Consider the following 17,727-nt stretch of genomic DNA (forward strand, 5'->3'; position numbering starts at 1 on the left):
TTCAGGACTATCCGTAATCATGGTAGCATCCATATTAATGTAGAAGTGTTTAGAAACATATTATTTTCTTATTTACAATAAAAGTGACTCAAAAATGACACAATTCATTATTTACTGTTAATTTCTGTTTGGGCACAAAATAATCTGAAACACAACCAAAACAAACAGCAAATGCATCCAACAAGTTTTTACAGTCACAAGCTTAATGTAATCATTGGTCCCATAAAATTACAATACCCTCAAATTAAAGCTGACAGTCTTCACGTTAACCTTATCATAATTGTATCATTTCAAAAGTGCTTGAGTACAGAGCCAAAACAATAAAAATGTGTCACTGTCCCAATACTTTTGGAGCTCACTGTATGCTGTACAAGCTGCAAAGCACAGTCATGAAAGGACATAGCTAGCTGGTGTGCAAGTAGCTGGAGACAATAATGTGCAATGCATTTGCACAGCTAATGTTGAGTGACTGTTTGTCTGAGGGCATAAGAGTTGAGGTTTTCAGTAGTAAGCATTTCATGGGCCACAGAGTGTGGCGTGAAACCAGGTGAATTCATAGCCGCTTGAGTTAATTTCCTTTCATGACGATCCCTTTGGAAACTGGGCTCCTGGCGGGGCGGTGATTTGCCAGGCTCAGTGTCGCAGCGGAGCCAGTAGCAGCTGTTTTTCCTCCAGACTGAAGGTCCTTCTAGGCAAAAGGGCAGAGCAGTGCATCCCTCACATGCTGGTGAACCCTGTGTCTTTACCGTGGTCTGGCCTACACAGAGCCTAGGTGGACCAGGCTCCAGGGCAGTTAAATGAAGGAACTGCAAATGGGAGTGCCAGGCCTAAAATGGCACTTGGGAGGAATAGTGGGTTTGATGGATTCTCTTTAGACCAGCCATCTGGAAAGAGCTGTTCTCAAATCAGACTGAACTAAACTGCTGATCTGTAAATTGAAGTGAGTTTCTCCATTTCCAATGGCATTTCTTCTTTACCTGTGTGCTCAAGAAGTAGAACAGTCTGTAGGCTGTTTGTTGGACAAAAAAGTATGTACTGTATGAATGCAGTCAATGCATGCTATTATGTTACATTGATAAGAGCGCTATTTGTGTCCACATGTGAGCGGAGAGGGTGAGCATTTTATATACTTTTCAGAGCATCTGACTCATCCTCTTGACACATTGATGTTTGTCCAATTCAAGCCTAAACTCACAAGCCTTTTGGCATTCAATATGAATGTTAGGTACATCAACGAACATGCCTTGGTTACATGAAGAGCCTGGCTGGTCTACTCCTATACATCAGTTAGTGAAGTATACAGATTAGGCTCTGTGTCTCAGTGATCTAGTGAAGACCCATTGTGTTTGTCAGATCTGTTTCCTTATTTGGCTATTGGAGATTTGGGAGATTATGGTGACAACTGTTTAGCCAATTTGCTGATGAATATGTGCTCTAATTCATCCTTGGTTGATAGCTCCTTCCTCAGTACTTCCTTAATGCTTTTCTTTGATTCGCTACACAGAGGCTAGGCCCAATTATCTAGTTACAAATCTAAGTTCTGCTTGCAATTGTTGGTTTGCAAGTTTAGCTAATTCCAACTGATTAAACTTTGATGATGAACTCAAAATGGCAGCAGCTAGCTCTCTGTGTTCCATGTGTTTCATGTGTGTACTTTAGTGCTTGGTCAGAAAGGGCCCTATGACTGTGCTGTTCTCATAGTACTGAGGAAAAGTGGGCCATTGTCTGCAGTGATTATCGTGTGATCCGGTCCCTCTTGTGCAGCAGCACAGCCGGGAAAGTCAGTGGCCTCTCTCCTTAACGCTTGGCAGCAGCTCGCTGCACCCTGGATAGAGAGGACTTGGCATTTAGAGGGGCCACAGCATATTATCCTAGACAGGCCCTCCAAAATCTGGAATTCTCCATTCATTCCTTGTTGAATTCATTACTCCTCAGATCTGGAGCAGCTCTTTCTCTCTCTGTGCAACCCAAACTGCCTGGTTGGTGAATGGTGGTTGAATAGTGAACCCTGGATTATTCATTTAGATTGATGACGTTTGATAACACAGAGAATCATGCTAGCTTTACAGCCAAACCAGTCACTTTACTGGCACACATGAACTACCTGATATCTGATCTGGTATCTCTAGCTGTTCCCTCATTAGCAGTGTTAGGTCCAGGCTGTGTGCAGGCTGTATGTGGGTAAAAGCAACAGCCCTGTCCACTCCTGTCCTGTCCTGAGGTTGTGTGGGAGGGAGATGTGAGGTGGTCTCTCCCCCCGTGGTGAGTGAAACTTGTCTGCGCAGCCAGGCTGTGTTGAGAGAGCCGATCTCAATAGGGGCGCCCCAAACAGCCAAAGATCTGTTGGCAGACTACAGCTAACGCCACCGCAAATCCTTCTCCCGTAACTCAGCATCTGCCACTTCCCTCCCCCACCCACCCCAATAGTCTCTCAGGAAAGAGAGCGATGTAGAGAGACAGAGAGAGAGAGAGAGCAACATCTGCAATTGTAGCAAACACACTTCAATGGATCAAGTTTCTTCTGTTTCAATGGAAAATGAAAGTGCTGCTAGAGGCTCTGAGCTGAGCTGAGGGCTGGAATTGGGTGATTGGTTTTGCAGAGCTTTTTCCAAACCCTCAGATTATGAACAAAGTATATCACTGGTTTTAAAAACACCCTGAGGGTTAAACAGAGACAGATCAATGATTGTTGGTGGTTTATCGCTATACCAGCTAATTTCTCCTGCTCAATAGAACACACTCCCCCAGACTGCATCTGTCTGCCTGGAAATCACCAGCACCCAGATGCAGACAAACAACCATATCAACTAGCACACCTGACACAAACTCTCTTCTGGTCCATTTGTCAAAGACTCTATGCACTAACACTGATATGTGAGATGATGTTTCCCAGCGTCCTAAGGTTATAACTCTGTCCCTTTTCCCCACACAGTCCTTGGCTCCCCTAAAGACCTGGTCACCAAAGACGTCACAGACACCAGCTTCGCTGTCTCTTGGACGGCGGCGCTCGGTAACGTGCGCTCCTACCGGTTGAAGTGGAAGTCGCTGTACACGGAGGAGACAGGGGAGAAGTCCGTCCCCGGGGACGTAACGACCACTATGCTGGAGGGGCTCACTCCGGAGACGCGCTACCAGGTCTCTGTGTACGCAGCCTACGGCAGGGGAGAGGGGGAGCCGCTCGTGGGTGCTGAGACCACAGATGGTAAGTCACTCCCTAATGTTTCCACCATACACACACTTACTGTGGGACCTCTCTCTCTGTCTCTCTGTGTCTCTCTCCCCTTCTCTGTCTCTCTGTCTCATCCTTTCTCTCTCTCTCTCTCTCTCTCTCTCTCTCTCTCTCTCTCTCTCTCGCTCTCTCTCGCTCTCTCTCTCTCTCTCTCTCTCGCTCTGCCTCTGTAGCTCTCCCTCTCTCTTTCTGCCTGAGAAGATGCATTTCTTGGTTTCTCGTCCCCAGGTTACCTCAGAGCTGGAAAACATATATAGATGTAGGATATAAAAATACCCCATGACCGCAGTGTGTTATATCTACAGTGCCTTCAGAAAGTATTCATACCCCTTGACTTATTCCACATTTTGTTGTTACAGCCTGAATTCAAAATGGATTGAATCAAAAAAAAATATCTCACCCATCTACACACAATACCCCATAATGACAGTGAAACATGTTTTTAGAAATGTGTACAAATGTATTACAATTTAAATACAGAAATATCTAATTTACATATGTATTCAAACCCCTGAGTCAATACTGTGTAGAAACACCTTTGCGCATTATTCTTGAAAAAAATATTCAAGCTCTGTCAAATTGGTTGTTGATCATTGCTAGACAACCATAACATGATGCAGCCACCACTATGCTTGAAAATATGGAGAGGGGTACTCAGTTATGTGTTGAATTGGATTTGCCCCAAACATAACAACACTTCTTTGTATTCAGGACAAAAATGTATTTGCCATATTTTTTGCAGGATGCATGTTTTGGAGTACTCTGTCATTTAGGTTAGTGCTGTGGAGTAGTGTAATTAAAATGTTGTTGATCCATCCTCAGTTTTCTCCTATCACAGCCATTAAACTCTGTCACCATTGGCCTCATGGTGAAATCCCTGAGTGGTTTCCCTCCTCTCCGGCAAGTGAGTTAGGAAGGACACCTGTATCTTTGTAGTGATTGGGTGTATTGGTACACCATCCAAAGTGTAATTAATAACTTCACCATGCTCAAAGGTTATTCAATATATATTTTTTAATGTTTTACCCATCTACCAATAGGTGACCACCTTTGCGAGGCATTGGATAACCTCCCTGGTCTTTGTGATTGAATCTGTGTTTGAAATTCACTGTTCGACTGAGGGACCTTACAGATAATTGGATGTGTGAGGTACAGAGATGAGGTAGTCATTCAAAAATCATGTTAAAAACTATTGTTGCACACAGAGTGAGTCCATGAAACTTATTATGTGACTTGTTAAGCACATTTTTACTCCTGAACTTATTTAGGCTTGCCATAACAAAGGGGTTGAATACTTATTGACTCAAGAAATTTTTACAATTCATTTGTAAAAATTTCGAAAAATGTAATACTACTTTGACATTATGGGGTATTGTGTGTAGGCCAATGACAAAAAAATCTAAATGTAATACGTTTTAAATTCAGGCTGTAACACAACAAAATGTGGAAAAAGTCAAGGTGTGTGAATGCTTTCTGAAGGCACTGTGGGTCTTTATATAACTGGAATGAGCCTAAGTAGAGCACCTGGGACGAAGACGAGGGGCAGAGAGGGTCATATTTGTCTGATGACAAAAAGGAGCGTGTCAAGATAGCTTCGGTCCTTGAAGAGATTGGATTTGGGTACAGACCTTATTTCCGTAAATAAACCATGAATGCATAGCTTTCATAGCCCATATAATCCACAAATAGAACCTAGGCATGGTAAGAAAAAACATAAAATTACTTCAATCCTATCAGCCTTCAAAAGGAGTGACACAGGCTTTAGAGTTATGCAGGAAACCAAACTTGAGCCCCATTCTTGGGCGTGATGTGGAAAAAGTGAGATACGGTGACTGTTACGGCTCATTCTTTGAGCTTGCAGATAACGTCACCGCTTCTGGCATTCACCTGATCCATCTAAAAGGCCACTGAAATGCTTTTGTAATCAGGGTGACGACGTGTGTGTGTGTGTGTGTCAGTGTGTCGGTGTGTGCTTGTGCAAGCATGTGTATTACATAGTATATGGCCATGACGCAATACGCCACACCTGCTACCAGTTATCAGGGGAGATTGTGGATTCAGATAGACATGGGAGTAGACAGTGCTTCCCCTCTCCTCGAATACAGCGACCAACTGAAATGAGAAAAGCACATTGACGGAAACTCGCCCCGATTGGGGAATTTATCCACTGGTTAGCGAGACAAAATGTGCTAATGGGAAACTTTGTCGCTCCATCGTTTTGTTTATTGATTCTGGCAAGCGGGACTGGTGCAATTTACACCAAAAACAACCTTGAGGCACCTCTAGAGGCTTGTATGGTTTATATCTGTGGTCACTTCGCCCTGCGGGTTCCTCCACCAGAACCACAAGCCCTCTCTCTGTCTGTGCTAACAGGACGGGTCCATTTGGGTTGAGCCACACACTGAAAACCTGGACAGACTGCTTTTTTCCATCCATAAAACTTCTCCCTCTGAAGTCTAGCTGTTTGAATATTTTCCTGAGCTCGTTAAGGGTTTTAACAATTCACACTTGTCCTTCCTGCACCAAAAACACATTGGGGTCATAGTATGGAAATCTGCACAGTGGGTCTGGTCAGTGTATGGTCTGACTGGGAAATAAAACAACGTTTGGGTGGATTTGTGTTCACAAGCATATGAAAACTGAACCAATTCCTCAGTAAAAAATCTCAGAGGTAACCAAACATGTCAATGTTTAGATTGCCCACAAGACGTTATGGCTTTGGACCATTTGGAAATGTAGGCAGCAATTTGGCATGCATTTCAATTCTGCTCTCTGCTCAAACTCACATCATGATACCGATATCAATACATCAAGCATTGGTGTTTAATTTTCTTTCTTTTGTGCTCTCAGTGTCTGCAGCCGGAAAAGTTGTGGTGGTTTCTGAGGAGACGGAGAAGAGCATGAAGGTGACTTGGAAGCCTGCACCCGGGAATGTTGTCAACTACCGGGTGACATACAAGCCAGCGTCAGGAGGGCGACAGCTGGCCGCCAAGGTGCCCGGTGGTACCACCAACACCATCCTGAGACGCTTGACGCCCATGACCACCTATGACATCACAGTGCTGCCTGTGTACAAGCAGGGAGAAGGAAAAGCAAGGCAAGGAGTAGGAACCACACGTACGTTGGTCTATCATTAACCACAACTGAACTGTGCTCTGTGCTGCTTGCGTTAGCTTAGGGGAGTCCTGTACAGTAGTTAGTCGCTGGAGGGTTATGCAGACTCGTATCATGTACTCATCCTCAATGATCATCAACTACTAAATCTAGGATAGGAGAAAATGGGTCTCCAAAGAGGCCGCTAAGAACTAGCATTTTTCCTGTAATAACCTAATGTTTAGCCTAACGTTTAGCCTAATTTTACTTCCACTTTATAGTCATCTGCTTATATCAAATCATCATGTTCTCTGTTCCAGTGTCACCGTACAAAGCCCCTAGAAACTTGCAGACCTCCGAGCCCGCTAGGACCAGTTTCAGAGTGACCTGGGACCACGCTCCAGGGGAAGTCAAGGGCTACAAAGTCACCTTCCACCCCATTGGAAATGATATAGACCTGGGAGAGCTGCTGGTCGGACCCTATGACAACACTGTGGTTCTGGAGGAGCTCAGGTAGGTCTATCCTTGGAATATAAAGTATATCAGATGGACTGTCACAGTTACTGTATTGCCTTGCAAAGAAAGTTTGACTATGCTGCTTTTTCATTAGTTCACCAATTTGTTGTGTCCATCTATCAGTAATTTCTCTCAGACAAACTGACAAACTTGTCGAGATGAATGAAGTGTAACTGGTTTAGGTTTTTCACACAGGGCTGGTACCAAGTACACAGTGAGTGTGTTTGGGATGTTCGAGGGGGGAGAGAGCCAGCCATTGGCTGGTGAGGAGAAGACCACTCTCTCTGATGCCCCTGAACCACCACTGTATGATGGAGGTAATGCCTCCTCTCAAACTCCTCCTTCATGATTTATCATATAGCCAGCAACACCAGCCACACAGCACTATTACACAGGAGACTACACTGTAAAGTACTGTATTCACCTTATGCCCAGCCAATCAACAGGCACGGCAGCCATGTTGAAAAGTAAAAGGTCATGCATAAGGTGAATATTAGTCTGTAGGAATTGTATTAACAAGCTATGATCCATTTTGGAGAGGCAAAATTGAAACAACACATTTTCCTCAAAGAACTCAACAGCCCTACCCGCTGGGCACACTCTGGTTGAATCAACGTTGTTTCACCGTAATTTGTCAATGTATTGTGACGTGGAATTAATGTGGAAAATACATTGGGTTTGAAAAAAGTAATCAACCAGTAGTGTTTTCATCTCATTTCAACCAGTGTCGTAAACATTGAAATTAGGGTAAAACGTTGACAAATTACATTGAAACAATGTTGATTCAACCACTGTGTGCCCAGTGGGTAAAGCTTTTTTAATCTCCCTCATCATACTTAAGACCTTATACAGTACATATATTATATGTTGTGTCTTCTGCGGCCATAGCCGAAGTGTGGGACATATATCACATTGTCCATTTTTCATTAGGAAAATCCGTTATAATCCCTCTCCCCATAAAAACAGATGAGTTGCCCTAAATGACTTACCTCAAAGCTAATTGTCTCACCAAATAACAGATGTAATGACTATTCCATCTGTTGGCTGCTCGCTTTTTCAGCATTTCGTCACTTTGGGTTCCTTTTTATTTTTCTGGATCCAGCAGCAGCTAAGAGCAGCAGAATTGACAAAAAATATAATCTGTTTGCAATTATAAATGTTTTACAACCTCACGGGTGTGAGCACGCAGCATGACACATGGGCAGTGAGTGTGAGGAGAGGAAAGAGAGAGAGGAAAATGTTATGTGTATTAAGGAAGGCTCCAGAGAGGCCAGTCCCGACCCTCAGCTGCCTGGAAGGCCTCCTCTAATAGGGAGCAGATACAGTGACAAGACCCTGTCAGTCAAGCGCCCACAATAATATAATTTAATAAAGGAGGCAGAAAACCCCTTCTCCACCCCATTACCCCCTCCTCCTCACCCAGTACTCCTCAATTTAATCCCCCCCATCCCGATGCTGGAGGAGGACTGAGAGTAAGAGGGGATTGGGTGCACTAAAAGAGACTAAAGTCATCCGTACATCAGCCTCCCTCTCCTTTGAAGATATTTTACAACAGACAGTAATGAACAGTTTTATCTCCTTGTTTCTACTTTTAAAGTTTGTATTTTTCTTCCTGTAAATGAAAGATAACCTTTTCTTGACTGACGGATACGTATGTGCTATAATGCACAAGTTGTAAACCTAACGTTGAATTTATAGTGCCATTAACAGGGACTGGATGTGAATTTATTAATTTGGTGAAATGCGTATTGCAGTCAAAGGACAAACATCTGGCATGGCCAATAAATCTTCCCCTGTTGTCTCCGTCCGATAGCCTTAGATAATTTTCTTTATTACGACTAACTAAAACAGACTGTAGTCTGAACGACACATGGTTCAGCCACTCTAGGACCCTCACACTCCGCAGGACATCTGTTTATCTGTGGGTCGCATGGGGATAGAAAGAGAAGTCTGTAAATCAAACATGTAACAGTGGCAGATTGCGCAATGTCTGTGTCTTGCTGCCGTGCATCTGCGGTCTTAACAGACTGCGGACAAGGCCTTCTTCTCATCATGCAGGTGTCCGGAAAACAGTGAAAGCTGTGCCAGTGAGGAATGCACAGTAACTCTCACGAAGGAGACACTCGTATATCATATCAGGAGGGCTTCTTTTTGTTCCCCGGGAGAGTCTGAGGAGTGGCCAGAGAAGAACACTACTCAGAGAGAGATCAACTTGGAAGAAAAGAAGACAACAATTATATCGACACCTGGAAATGAAATGTGTGATGATGAAAATAGCTCGTAACCCTGAAAATGGATAGAAAGTGTTTTTACTGCTTGCTTGTAAAGAGACAGATAGAGATGTGTTTGTTTTCTGTTTGGGAAGTCTGTGTGATGTACTGTGAATCCATGTCAATAATGTCATGTCAATGACCTCTTTTCTTTCCTACTCCTTCACCTCCCTTCTCACTCATGCATTTTTGAACACCTCTGCCCTCATAACTTCACCTGTGTTATACCTGAAACTGCATTATAATAACTAGTGCCCCATCACTGTTCTGTACTGTCTCTCTGAGCTGTAACCTCTGACCTCTCAGATGTGGTGTGTAAGACCAAAGCCCGGGCTGATATAGTCCTGCTGGTCGATGGCTCCTGGAGTATCGGCCGTCTGAACTTTAAGACCATCCGCTCCTTCATCTCTCGCATGGTGGGAGTCTTCGACATCAGCCCTGACAGGGTTCAGATCGGTAGGTTAAACCTGTCTCACAGGACATGTACATTCCTGCTACCTGCTGCAGATAACACTATTGTGTCTCCACTCTTTAGTCGTTCGCTAGGCATTACCATGTTGGATGGTTATACAAGGCATCTGATCTGACAGAGGCTCTGTGTGTGTGTGTGTTTCTCTTAGGTCTGGCCCAGTACAGTGGTGATCCTAAGACTGAGTGGCACCTGAATGCCCACAGGACCAGGACTTCACTGCTGGAGGCTGTAGCCAACCTGCCCTACAAAGGAGGCAACACCCTTACTGGTACTGTACTCAATCTACAACCACAACCTCAATTCAGAGACTGTTGTATACCGTTAGTCCCATTTAAAGCTCTATCATGTTCAAGCTTCTATTGGCTATTTAGACAGCTACTGAAATAAGTTCCAGTTCATAAACTTCACAATGAAAACTGTGCCACTGTTTTGGTTCTTGGCAGTTGAGCTGTTTGTGTGATAGCCAGAGGGTGAAGGAAACTGAATTGTATGCTCCATTATGCGAATAAAACTGAGTTGTTCCTAATAGGCTCACAATGTATTTTATCATAATCTCCTTGCTCTTTAGCTGCCGTGTTGGAAAGGCCTCAGAGAAATTATTAATCCATATAATCAGTGTGAATAATAGTTTCTGCCCTCGTTGCAGGTCTCGCTTTAAACTACATCCTCCAGAACAATTTCAAGGAAAATGTTGGGATGAGACCCAACGCTCGTAAGATCGGAGTGCTGGTCACTGATGGCAAGTCTCAGGATGACATCATTGCCAACTCCCAGAACCTGCGTGACCAGGGCATTGAGCTGTATGCCATTGGTGAGTCTCTGCCATCATCACTAGGCAGTTTCACATATTTTGACTAGATAGGACATCTGAAGCTCCTTGTATCTATCTCAACTTGAATAATGGCAGTTATCTTTGTCGTCTTGAAGTAGAGTGTGAATGCTCGAGTTTCCCAGGATAATTCCTTACACACCTTTGCCATACGCCACTTATCTTCCTCATTAACAGTGTCTGTAATGTATCCTCAACCTGCTCTGAGGGGATAACTGACTTGATGTCCTGTTTGACTCCTCCTAGGTGTGAAGAACGCTGATGAGAATGAGCTGAGGTCCATCGCCACTGACCCGGATGAGATCCACATGTACAACGTGGCTGACTTCTCCTTCCTGCTGGACATAGTGGACGACCTGACCAACAACCTCTGTAACAGCGTCAAGGGACCAGGTACATTCAGGCTGGCATTACTGTACATTCCCTGCCGTGACAGTAAAGGTGGCAGTCTAAATGGGCTATGTAGGTTATCCCTCAGTCTTATTTCTAATGCCTTCAAGGCTCATATTCACAGTTTCTCAGAATAAAAGTGCTGATCTAGGATCAGTTTTGCCTTTGAAATCGTAATGAATAACGGGGGGACCTGGGCCCGTATTCTTAAAGCATCCCAGAGTAGTAGTGCTGATCTAGGATCTGTCCATATAATATTATTCATTATGATCTAAAAGGCAAAACTGATCCTAGATCAGCACTGCTACTCTGAGACTTTGTGGATACGGGCCCGGATCCCAGATCAGCAGACTTACTTTGAGACTCTTTGTGAATACGGGTGATGATCTTTACAGCCAGCCGTGCTGTGTGAGGCTGTAGTTATGTAAACAGGGTTTAGTTCATGGCTAGGGGAGACCCTCAGTAGAGTAGCATGTCTGGTGCACCAGGGGAGCCAATACAAGGAGCTGAACGCCAGCCAACCACTGGAAATAATTTAGAATCTAAAGCCCTCTTATCCCTGCTGATAGTTTATTTTTTCCTCTCTAAAATGAGAAATAGTCTGCACCTTAATCAAATTCAAAAGCTGTGACTGAATACTATGAAAGATACGTTTTTTTAGAAAAGGCTTAGACTGTCTGTATGTCTGTCTACTGGATTTTCTGCTAGGGAGCTGTTTCCAAACCCGTGAAAGATGCAATGACATACTTAGGGTTGATTTGACCCCCCCCCCCCCCCCCCCCCCCCCCTTTTTCCTGATAGGTGGTGGCCCCCAGGCGCCCACTGACCTGGTGACCTCGGAGGTGACCCACTACTCGTTCCGTGCCAGCTGGACAGGCCCTGAAGGTCCAGTGGAGAAGTACCGTGTGGAGTACATGACCTTGTCTGAACGCCCTCAGAAGGTTAGTCCTCCTAACCTCCACACGACCGGTAACCACAACCAACCCCAATCTCCGCTGTCAATCCCTCTCTATCAGCCCCCCAAACCCCTCTGTCACTCCCACCCTGGGCCTGAGGATGGAAGCAAGTTGTAGTAAAGCCTATGTTCTGTGACTTACTTGGCTAAATAAAGATTGAAGAGATTACATTAGAATTCATCCTTACCCAACACCTACCCCACATGTAGCTTTGAGGACATATGGGCAGTCTTATAGGAAGTATTTCTCATTATCCTGGGTTTAGTTCTTTGATATGCCAGAGACTTGAAGGAAACCCCAGAAACGTCCTCAAGCTTGTGTTGGCTGTTCAGTGTGAGGGTGTTTGGTAAAATGGAGTTGACAGAGGGTAAGACCAGAGAAAATATAAGGCTTTCAATTTAGAGTACTAGTAGCAATAAAGATTTGTTTTTCTTATTGTAATATCCCTTTGACTGCAGGGTATTGGCTCTAGAGTACTAGAATAGGGAAGGCTAGCTGCTAGATCCACTTCCAACTCCTTGGACTCCAATTTAATTTTATAAAGTGTTTGTTTTAGTCCAGCTCTCATGGTTTAGTGAGGCAGTGGTCTAGTATGTGATCGAAGTTGTTTTTGTGTTTGACTCTTATAAATAGAAACGCACACTGGGTTGAAACCAGTCAGAGTTCTACAACTTAATTTGTGGTTCAATTGAAACCAGATGCATCAACACAAAAAACACTGATAGCTGCAGTTTGTTGTATTGTTTGTCTTATTTGTCCGCCAACAGAAACAAACCATTCACATGCATGTGAATGGATTACTTAAAATAGACATTCCGGATTACTTAAAATAGACATTCAAAGTAATTCTCCATCCTCATACTGTATTCGCCTGGTTCATGTGTACTCTTGTTGGCTGTAGATGTTTGTTGATGGCTCAGTGACCACAGCCATCCTGCCCAACCTGAACCCACTTACTGAGTATCTGGTCAACGTCTACTCTGTCATCGGAGAGGAGAGCAGCGACCCACTGAAGGGGACTGAAACCACCTGTGAGTCCTAATCTGTTTTTCTGTGTTCTTCTTTGATCCACTATACCAGGGTTTCCCAAACTCGGTCCTGCCCCCCCTCCCCCCAGCACTGCACAGCTGATTCAAATAACCAACTCGTCATTGAGCTTTGATTATTTGAATCAGCTGTGTAGTGCTAGGGCAAAAAACAAAACGTGCACCCAGGGTGGGCCCCAGGACTGAGTTTGGGAAACCCTGCACTATACTGTACCTGTCCATTACTGTGCTTCAGCATACTTGTGTCCCAAACGTAATCACTATAGGATCAACTAATGAACATCTTTGGGACTGTAAAACAAACATTCTTCCATTACATTTAGCACACCACTGTGTGCATGTTCTTGTGATGCTTGTGTGGTCCCTGTTTTCAACGTTAAAGAAAGAACAAAACTGTTTTGTTTATGATACCATATGAGGCTTAAAGATAGCATTATTATTATTATTGTATAAAAAAAAAAGAAGATAGATATATACACTACAGGTCAAAAGTTTCAGAACACCTAAGGGTTTTTCTTTATTTTTACTATTTTCTAAATTGTAGAATAATAGTGAAGACATCAAAACTATGAAATAACACATATGGAATCATGTAGTAACCAAAAAATTGTTAAACAAATCTAAATATATTTTATATTTGAGATTCTTCAAATAGCCACCCTTTGCCTTGATGACAACTTTGCACACTCTTGGCATTCTCTCAACCAGCTTCACCTGGCATGCTTTTCCAACAGTCTTGAAGGAGTTCCCACATATGCTGAGCACTTGTTGGCTGCTTTTCCTTCACTCTGCGGTCCCACTCATCCCAAACCATCTCAATTGGGTTGAGGTCAGGGGATTATGGAGGCCAGGTCATCTGATGCAGCACTCCATCACTCTCCTTCTTGGTCAAATAGCCCTTACACAGCCTGGAGGTGTGTTGGGTCATTGTCCTGTTGAAAAACAAATGATAGTCCCACTAAGCCCAAACCAGATGGGATGCTGTGGTAGCCATGCTTGTTAAGTGTGCCTTGAATTCTAAATAAATCCCATACAATGTCACCAGCAAAGCACCCCCACACCATAACACCTCCTCCTCCATGTTTCACGGTGGGAAATACACATGCAGAGATCATCCGTTCACCCACACTGCGTCTCACAACGACACGACTTGCTTGGACTCCAGACCAAAGGACACATTTCCACCGGTCTAATGTCCATTGCTCGTGTTTCTTGGCCCAAGCAAGTCTCTTCTTCTTATTGGTGTCCTTTAGTAGTGGTTTATTTGCAGCAATTCAACCATGAAGGCCTGATTCACACAGTCTGCTCTGAACAGTTGATGTTGAGATGTGTCTGTTACTTGAACTCTGTGAAGCATTTATTTGGGCTGCAATTTCTGAGGCTGGTAACTCTAATGAACTTATCCTCTGCAGCAGAGGTAACTCTAGGTCTTCCATTCCTGTGGCGGTCCTCATGAGAGCCAGATACATCATTGTGCTTGATAGTTTTTGCGAATGCACTTGAAGAAACTTTCAAAGTTCTTGAAATGTTCCGTATTGACTGACCTTCATGTCTTAAAGTAATGATGGACTGTCGTTTCTCTTTGCTTATTTGACCTGTTCTTGCCATAATATGGACTTGGTGTTTTACCAAATAGGGCTATACCCCCGCTACCTTGTCGCAACACAACTGATTGGCTCAAACGCATTAAGAAGGAAATAAATTCCACAAATTAACTTTTAAGAAGGCACACCTGTTAATTGAAATGATTTCCAGGTGACTACCTCATGAAGCTGGTTGAGAGAATGCCAAGAGTGTGCAAAGCTGTCATCAAGGCAAAGGGTGGCTATTTGAAGAATCTCAAATATAAAATATACACTGCTCAAAAAAATAATGGGAACACTTAAACAACACATCCTAGATCTGAATGAATGAAATAATCGTATTAAATGCTTTTTTCTTTACATAGCTGAATGTGCTGACAACAAAATCACACAAAAATTATCAATGGAAATCAAATGTATCAACCCATGGAGGTATGGATTTGGAGTCACCCTCAAAATTAAAGTGGAAAACCACACTACAGGCTGATCCAACTTTGATGTAATGTCCTTAAAACAAGTCAAAATGAGGCTCAGTAGTATGTGTGGCCTCCACGTGCCTGTATGACCTCCCTACAACGCCTGGGCATGCTCCTGATGAGGTGGCGGATGGTCTCCTGAGGGATCTCCTCCCAGACCTGGACTAAAGCATCCGGCAACTCCTGGACAGTCTGTGGTGCAACGTGGCATTGGTGGATGGAGCGAGACATGATGTCCCAGATGTGCTCAATTGGATTCAGGTCTGGGGAACGGGCGGGCCAGTCCATAGCATCAATGCCTTCCTCTTGCAGGAACTGCTGACACACTCCAGCCACATGAGGTCTAGCATTGTCTTGCATTAGGAGGAACCCAGGGCCAACCGCACCAGCATATGGTCTCACAAGGGGTCTGAGGATCTCATCTCGGTACCTAATGGCAGTCAGGCTACCTCTGGCGAGCACATGTAGGGCTGTGCGGCCCCCCAAATAAATGCCACCCCACACCATGACTGACCCACCGCCAAACCGGTCATGCTGGAGGATGTTGCAGGCAGCAGAACGTTCTCCACGGCGTCACATGTGCTCAGTGTGAACCTGCTTTCATCTGTGAAGAGCACAGGGCGCCAGTGGCGAATTTGCCAATCTTGGTGTTCTCTGGCAAATGCCAAACGTCCTGCACGGTGTTGGGCTGTGAGCACAACCCCCACCTGTGGACGTCGGGTCCTCATACCACCCTCATGGAGTCTGTTTCTGACCGTTTGAGCAGACACATGCACATTTGTGGCCTGCTGGAGGTCATTTTGCAGGGCTCTGTCAGTGCTCCTCCTGCTCCTCCTTGCACAAAGGTGGAGGTAGCGGTCCTGCTGCTGGGTTGTTGCCCTCCTACGGCCTCCTCCATGTCTCCTGATGTACTGGCCTGTCTCCTGGTAGCGCCTCCATGCTCTGGACACTACGCTGACAGACACAGCAAACCTTCTTGCCACAGCTCGCATTGATGTGCCATCCTGGATGAGCTGCACTACCTGAGCCACTTGTGTGGGTTGTAGACTCCGTCTCATGCTACCACTAGAGTGAAAGCACCGCCAGCATTCAAAGTGACCAAAACATCAGCCAGTAAGCATAGGAACTGAGAAGTGGTCTGTGGTGTCTTGCTAATTGCCTATAATTTCCACCTGTTGTCTATTCCATTTGCACAACAGCATGTGACATTTATTGTCAATCAGTGTTGTTTCCTAAGTGGACAGTTTGATTTCACAGAAGTGTGATTGACTTGGAGTTACATTGTGTTGTTTAAGTGTTCCCTTTATTTTTTTGAGCAGTGTATTTTGATTTGTTTAACATATTTTTTGGTTACTACATGATGCCATATGTGTTATTTCATAGTTTTGATGTCTTCACTATTATTCTACAATGTAGAAAATAGTAAAAAAACAAAAACAAAAAAACACTTGAATGAGTAAGTGTTCTAAAACGTTTGACCTGCAGTGTATACAGTGGGGAGAACAAGTATTTGATACACTGCCGATTTTGCAGGTTTCCCTACTTACAAAGCATGTAGAGGTCTGTAATTTTTATCATAGGTACACTTCAACTGTGAGAGACGGAATCTAAAACAAAGATCCAGAAAATCACATTGTATGATTTTTAAGTAATTAATTTGCATTTTATTGCATGACATAAGTATTTGATACATCAGAAAAGCAGAACTTAATATTTGGTACAGAAACCTTTGTTTGCAATTACAGAGATCATACGTTTCCTGTAGGTCTTGACCAGGTTTGCACACACTGCAGCAGGGATTTTGGCCCACTCCTCCATACAGACCTTCTCCAGATCCTTCAGGTTTCGGGGCTGTCGCTGGGCAATTCAGACTTTCAGCTCCCTCCAAAGATTTTCTATTGGGTTCAGGTCTGGAGACTGGCTAGGCCACTCCAGGACCTTGAGATGCTTCTTACGGAGCCACTCCTTAGTTGCCCTGGCTGTGTGTTTCGGGTCGTTGTCATGCTGGAAGACCCAGCCACGACCCATCTTCAATGCTCTTACTGAGGGAAGGAGGTTGTTGGCCAAGATCTCGCGATACATGGCCCCATCCATCCTCCACTCAATACGGTGCAGTCGTCCTGTCCCCTTTGCAGAAAAGCATCCCCAAAGAATGATGTTTCCACCTCCATGCTTCACGGTTGGGATGGTGTTCTTGGGGTTGTACTCATCCTTCTTCTTCCTCCAAACACGGCGAGTGGAGTTTAGACCAAAAAGCTCTATTTTTTCTCATCAGACCACATGACCTTCTCCCATTCCTCCTCTGGATCATCCAGATGGTCATTGGCAAACTTCAGACGGGCCTGGACATGCGCTGGCTTGAGCAGGGGGACCTTGCGTGCGCTGCAGGATTTTAATCCATGACGGCGTAGTGTGTTACTAATGGTTTTCTTTGAGACTGTGGTCCCAGCTCTCTTCTGGTCATTGACCAGGTCCTGCTGTGTAGTTCTGGGCTGATCCCTCACCTTCCTCATGATCATTGATGCCCCACAAGGTGAGATCTTGCACGGAGCCCCAGACCGAGGATGATTGACCGTCATCTTGAACTTCTTCCATTTTCTAATAATTACGCCAAAAGTTGTTGCCTTCTCACCAAGCTGCTTGCCTATTGTCCTGTAGCCCATCCCAGCCTTGTGCAGGTCTACAATTGTATCCCTGATGTCCTTACACAGCTCTCTGGTCTTGGCCATTGTGGAAAGGTTGGAGTCTGTTTGATTGAGTGTGTGGACAGGTGTCTTTTATACAGTAAACAAGTTCAAACAGGTGCAGTTAATACAGGTAATGAGTGGAGAACAGGAGGGCTTCTTAAAGAAAAACTAACAGGTCTG

General features: G+C 44.3%; 2 protein-coding genes across 2 annotated transcripts in view; one reads left to right on the forward strand and one right to left on the reverse strand.

Moving 5' to 3' along the window:
- LOC311102607 (myelin transcription factor 1-like protein) overlaps positions 1-17,727 on the reverse strand; it is a gene marked incomplete at both ends in the record, with an annotated part of 591,893 nt that overhangs the window by 411,419 nt on the left and 162,747 nt on the right. The window lies entirely within an intron of this gene.
- Positions 1-17,727, forward strand: part of col12a1a (collagen, type XII, alpha 1a) — a gene marked incomplete at its 5' end in the record, with an annotated part of 82,519 nt that overhangs the window by 27,471 nt on the left and 37,321 nt on the right. The window contains 10 exons of the mRNA XM_084144399.1: positions 2,933-3,202; positions 6,080-6,346; positions 6,643-6,835; positions 7,034-7,155; positions 9,415-9,564; positions 9,729-9,848; positions 10,227-10,391; positions 10,656-10,802; positions 11,601-11,740; positions 12,657-12,786. Of these exons, the coding sequence (XP_084000525.1) occupies positions 2,933-3,202; positions 6,080-6,346; positions 6,643-6,835; positions 7,034-7,155; positions 9,415-9,564; positions 9,729-9,848; positions 10,227-10,391; positions 10,656-10,802; positions 11,601-11,740; positions 12,657-12,786 (1,704 nt within the window). The remainder of the gene's footprint in view (positions 1-2,932; positions 3,203-6,079; positions 6,347-6,642; positions 6,836-7,033; positions 7,156-9,414; positions 9,565-9,728; positions 9,849-10,226; positions 10,392-10,655; positions 10,803-11,600; positions 11,741-12,656; positions 12,787-17,727) is intronic.

This window comes from Coregonus lavaretus (assembly GCF_964263955.1).
Source record: "Coregonus lavaretus genome assembly, chromosome: 27".
Classification (NCBI taxonomy): domain Eukaryota; kingdom Metazoa; phylum Chordata; class Actinopteri; order Salmoniformes; family Salmonidae; genus Coregonus; species Coregonus lavaretus.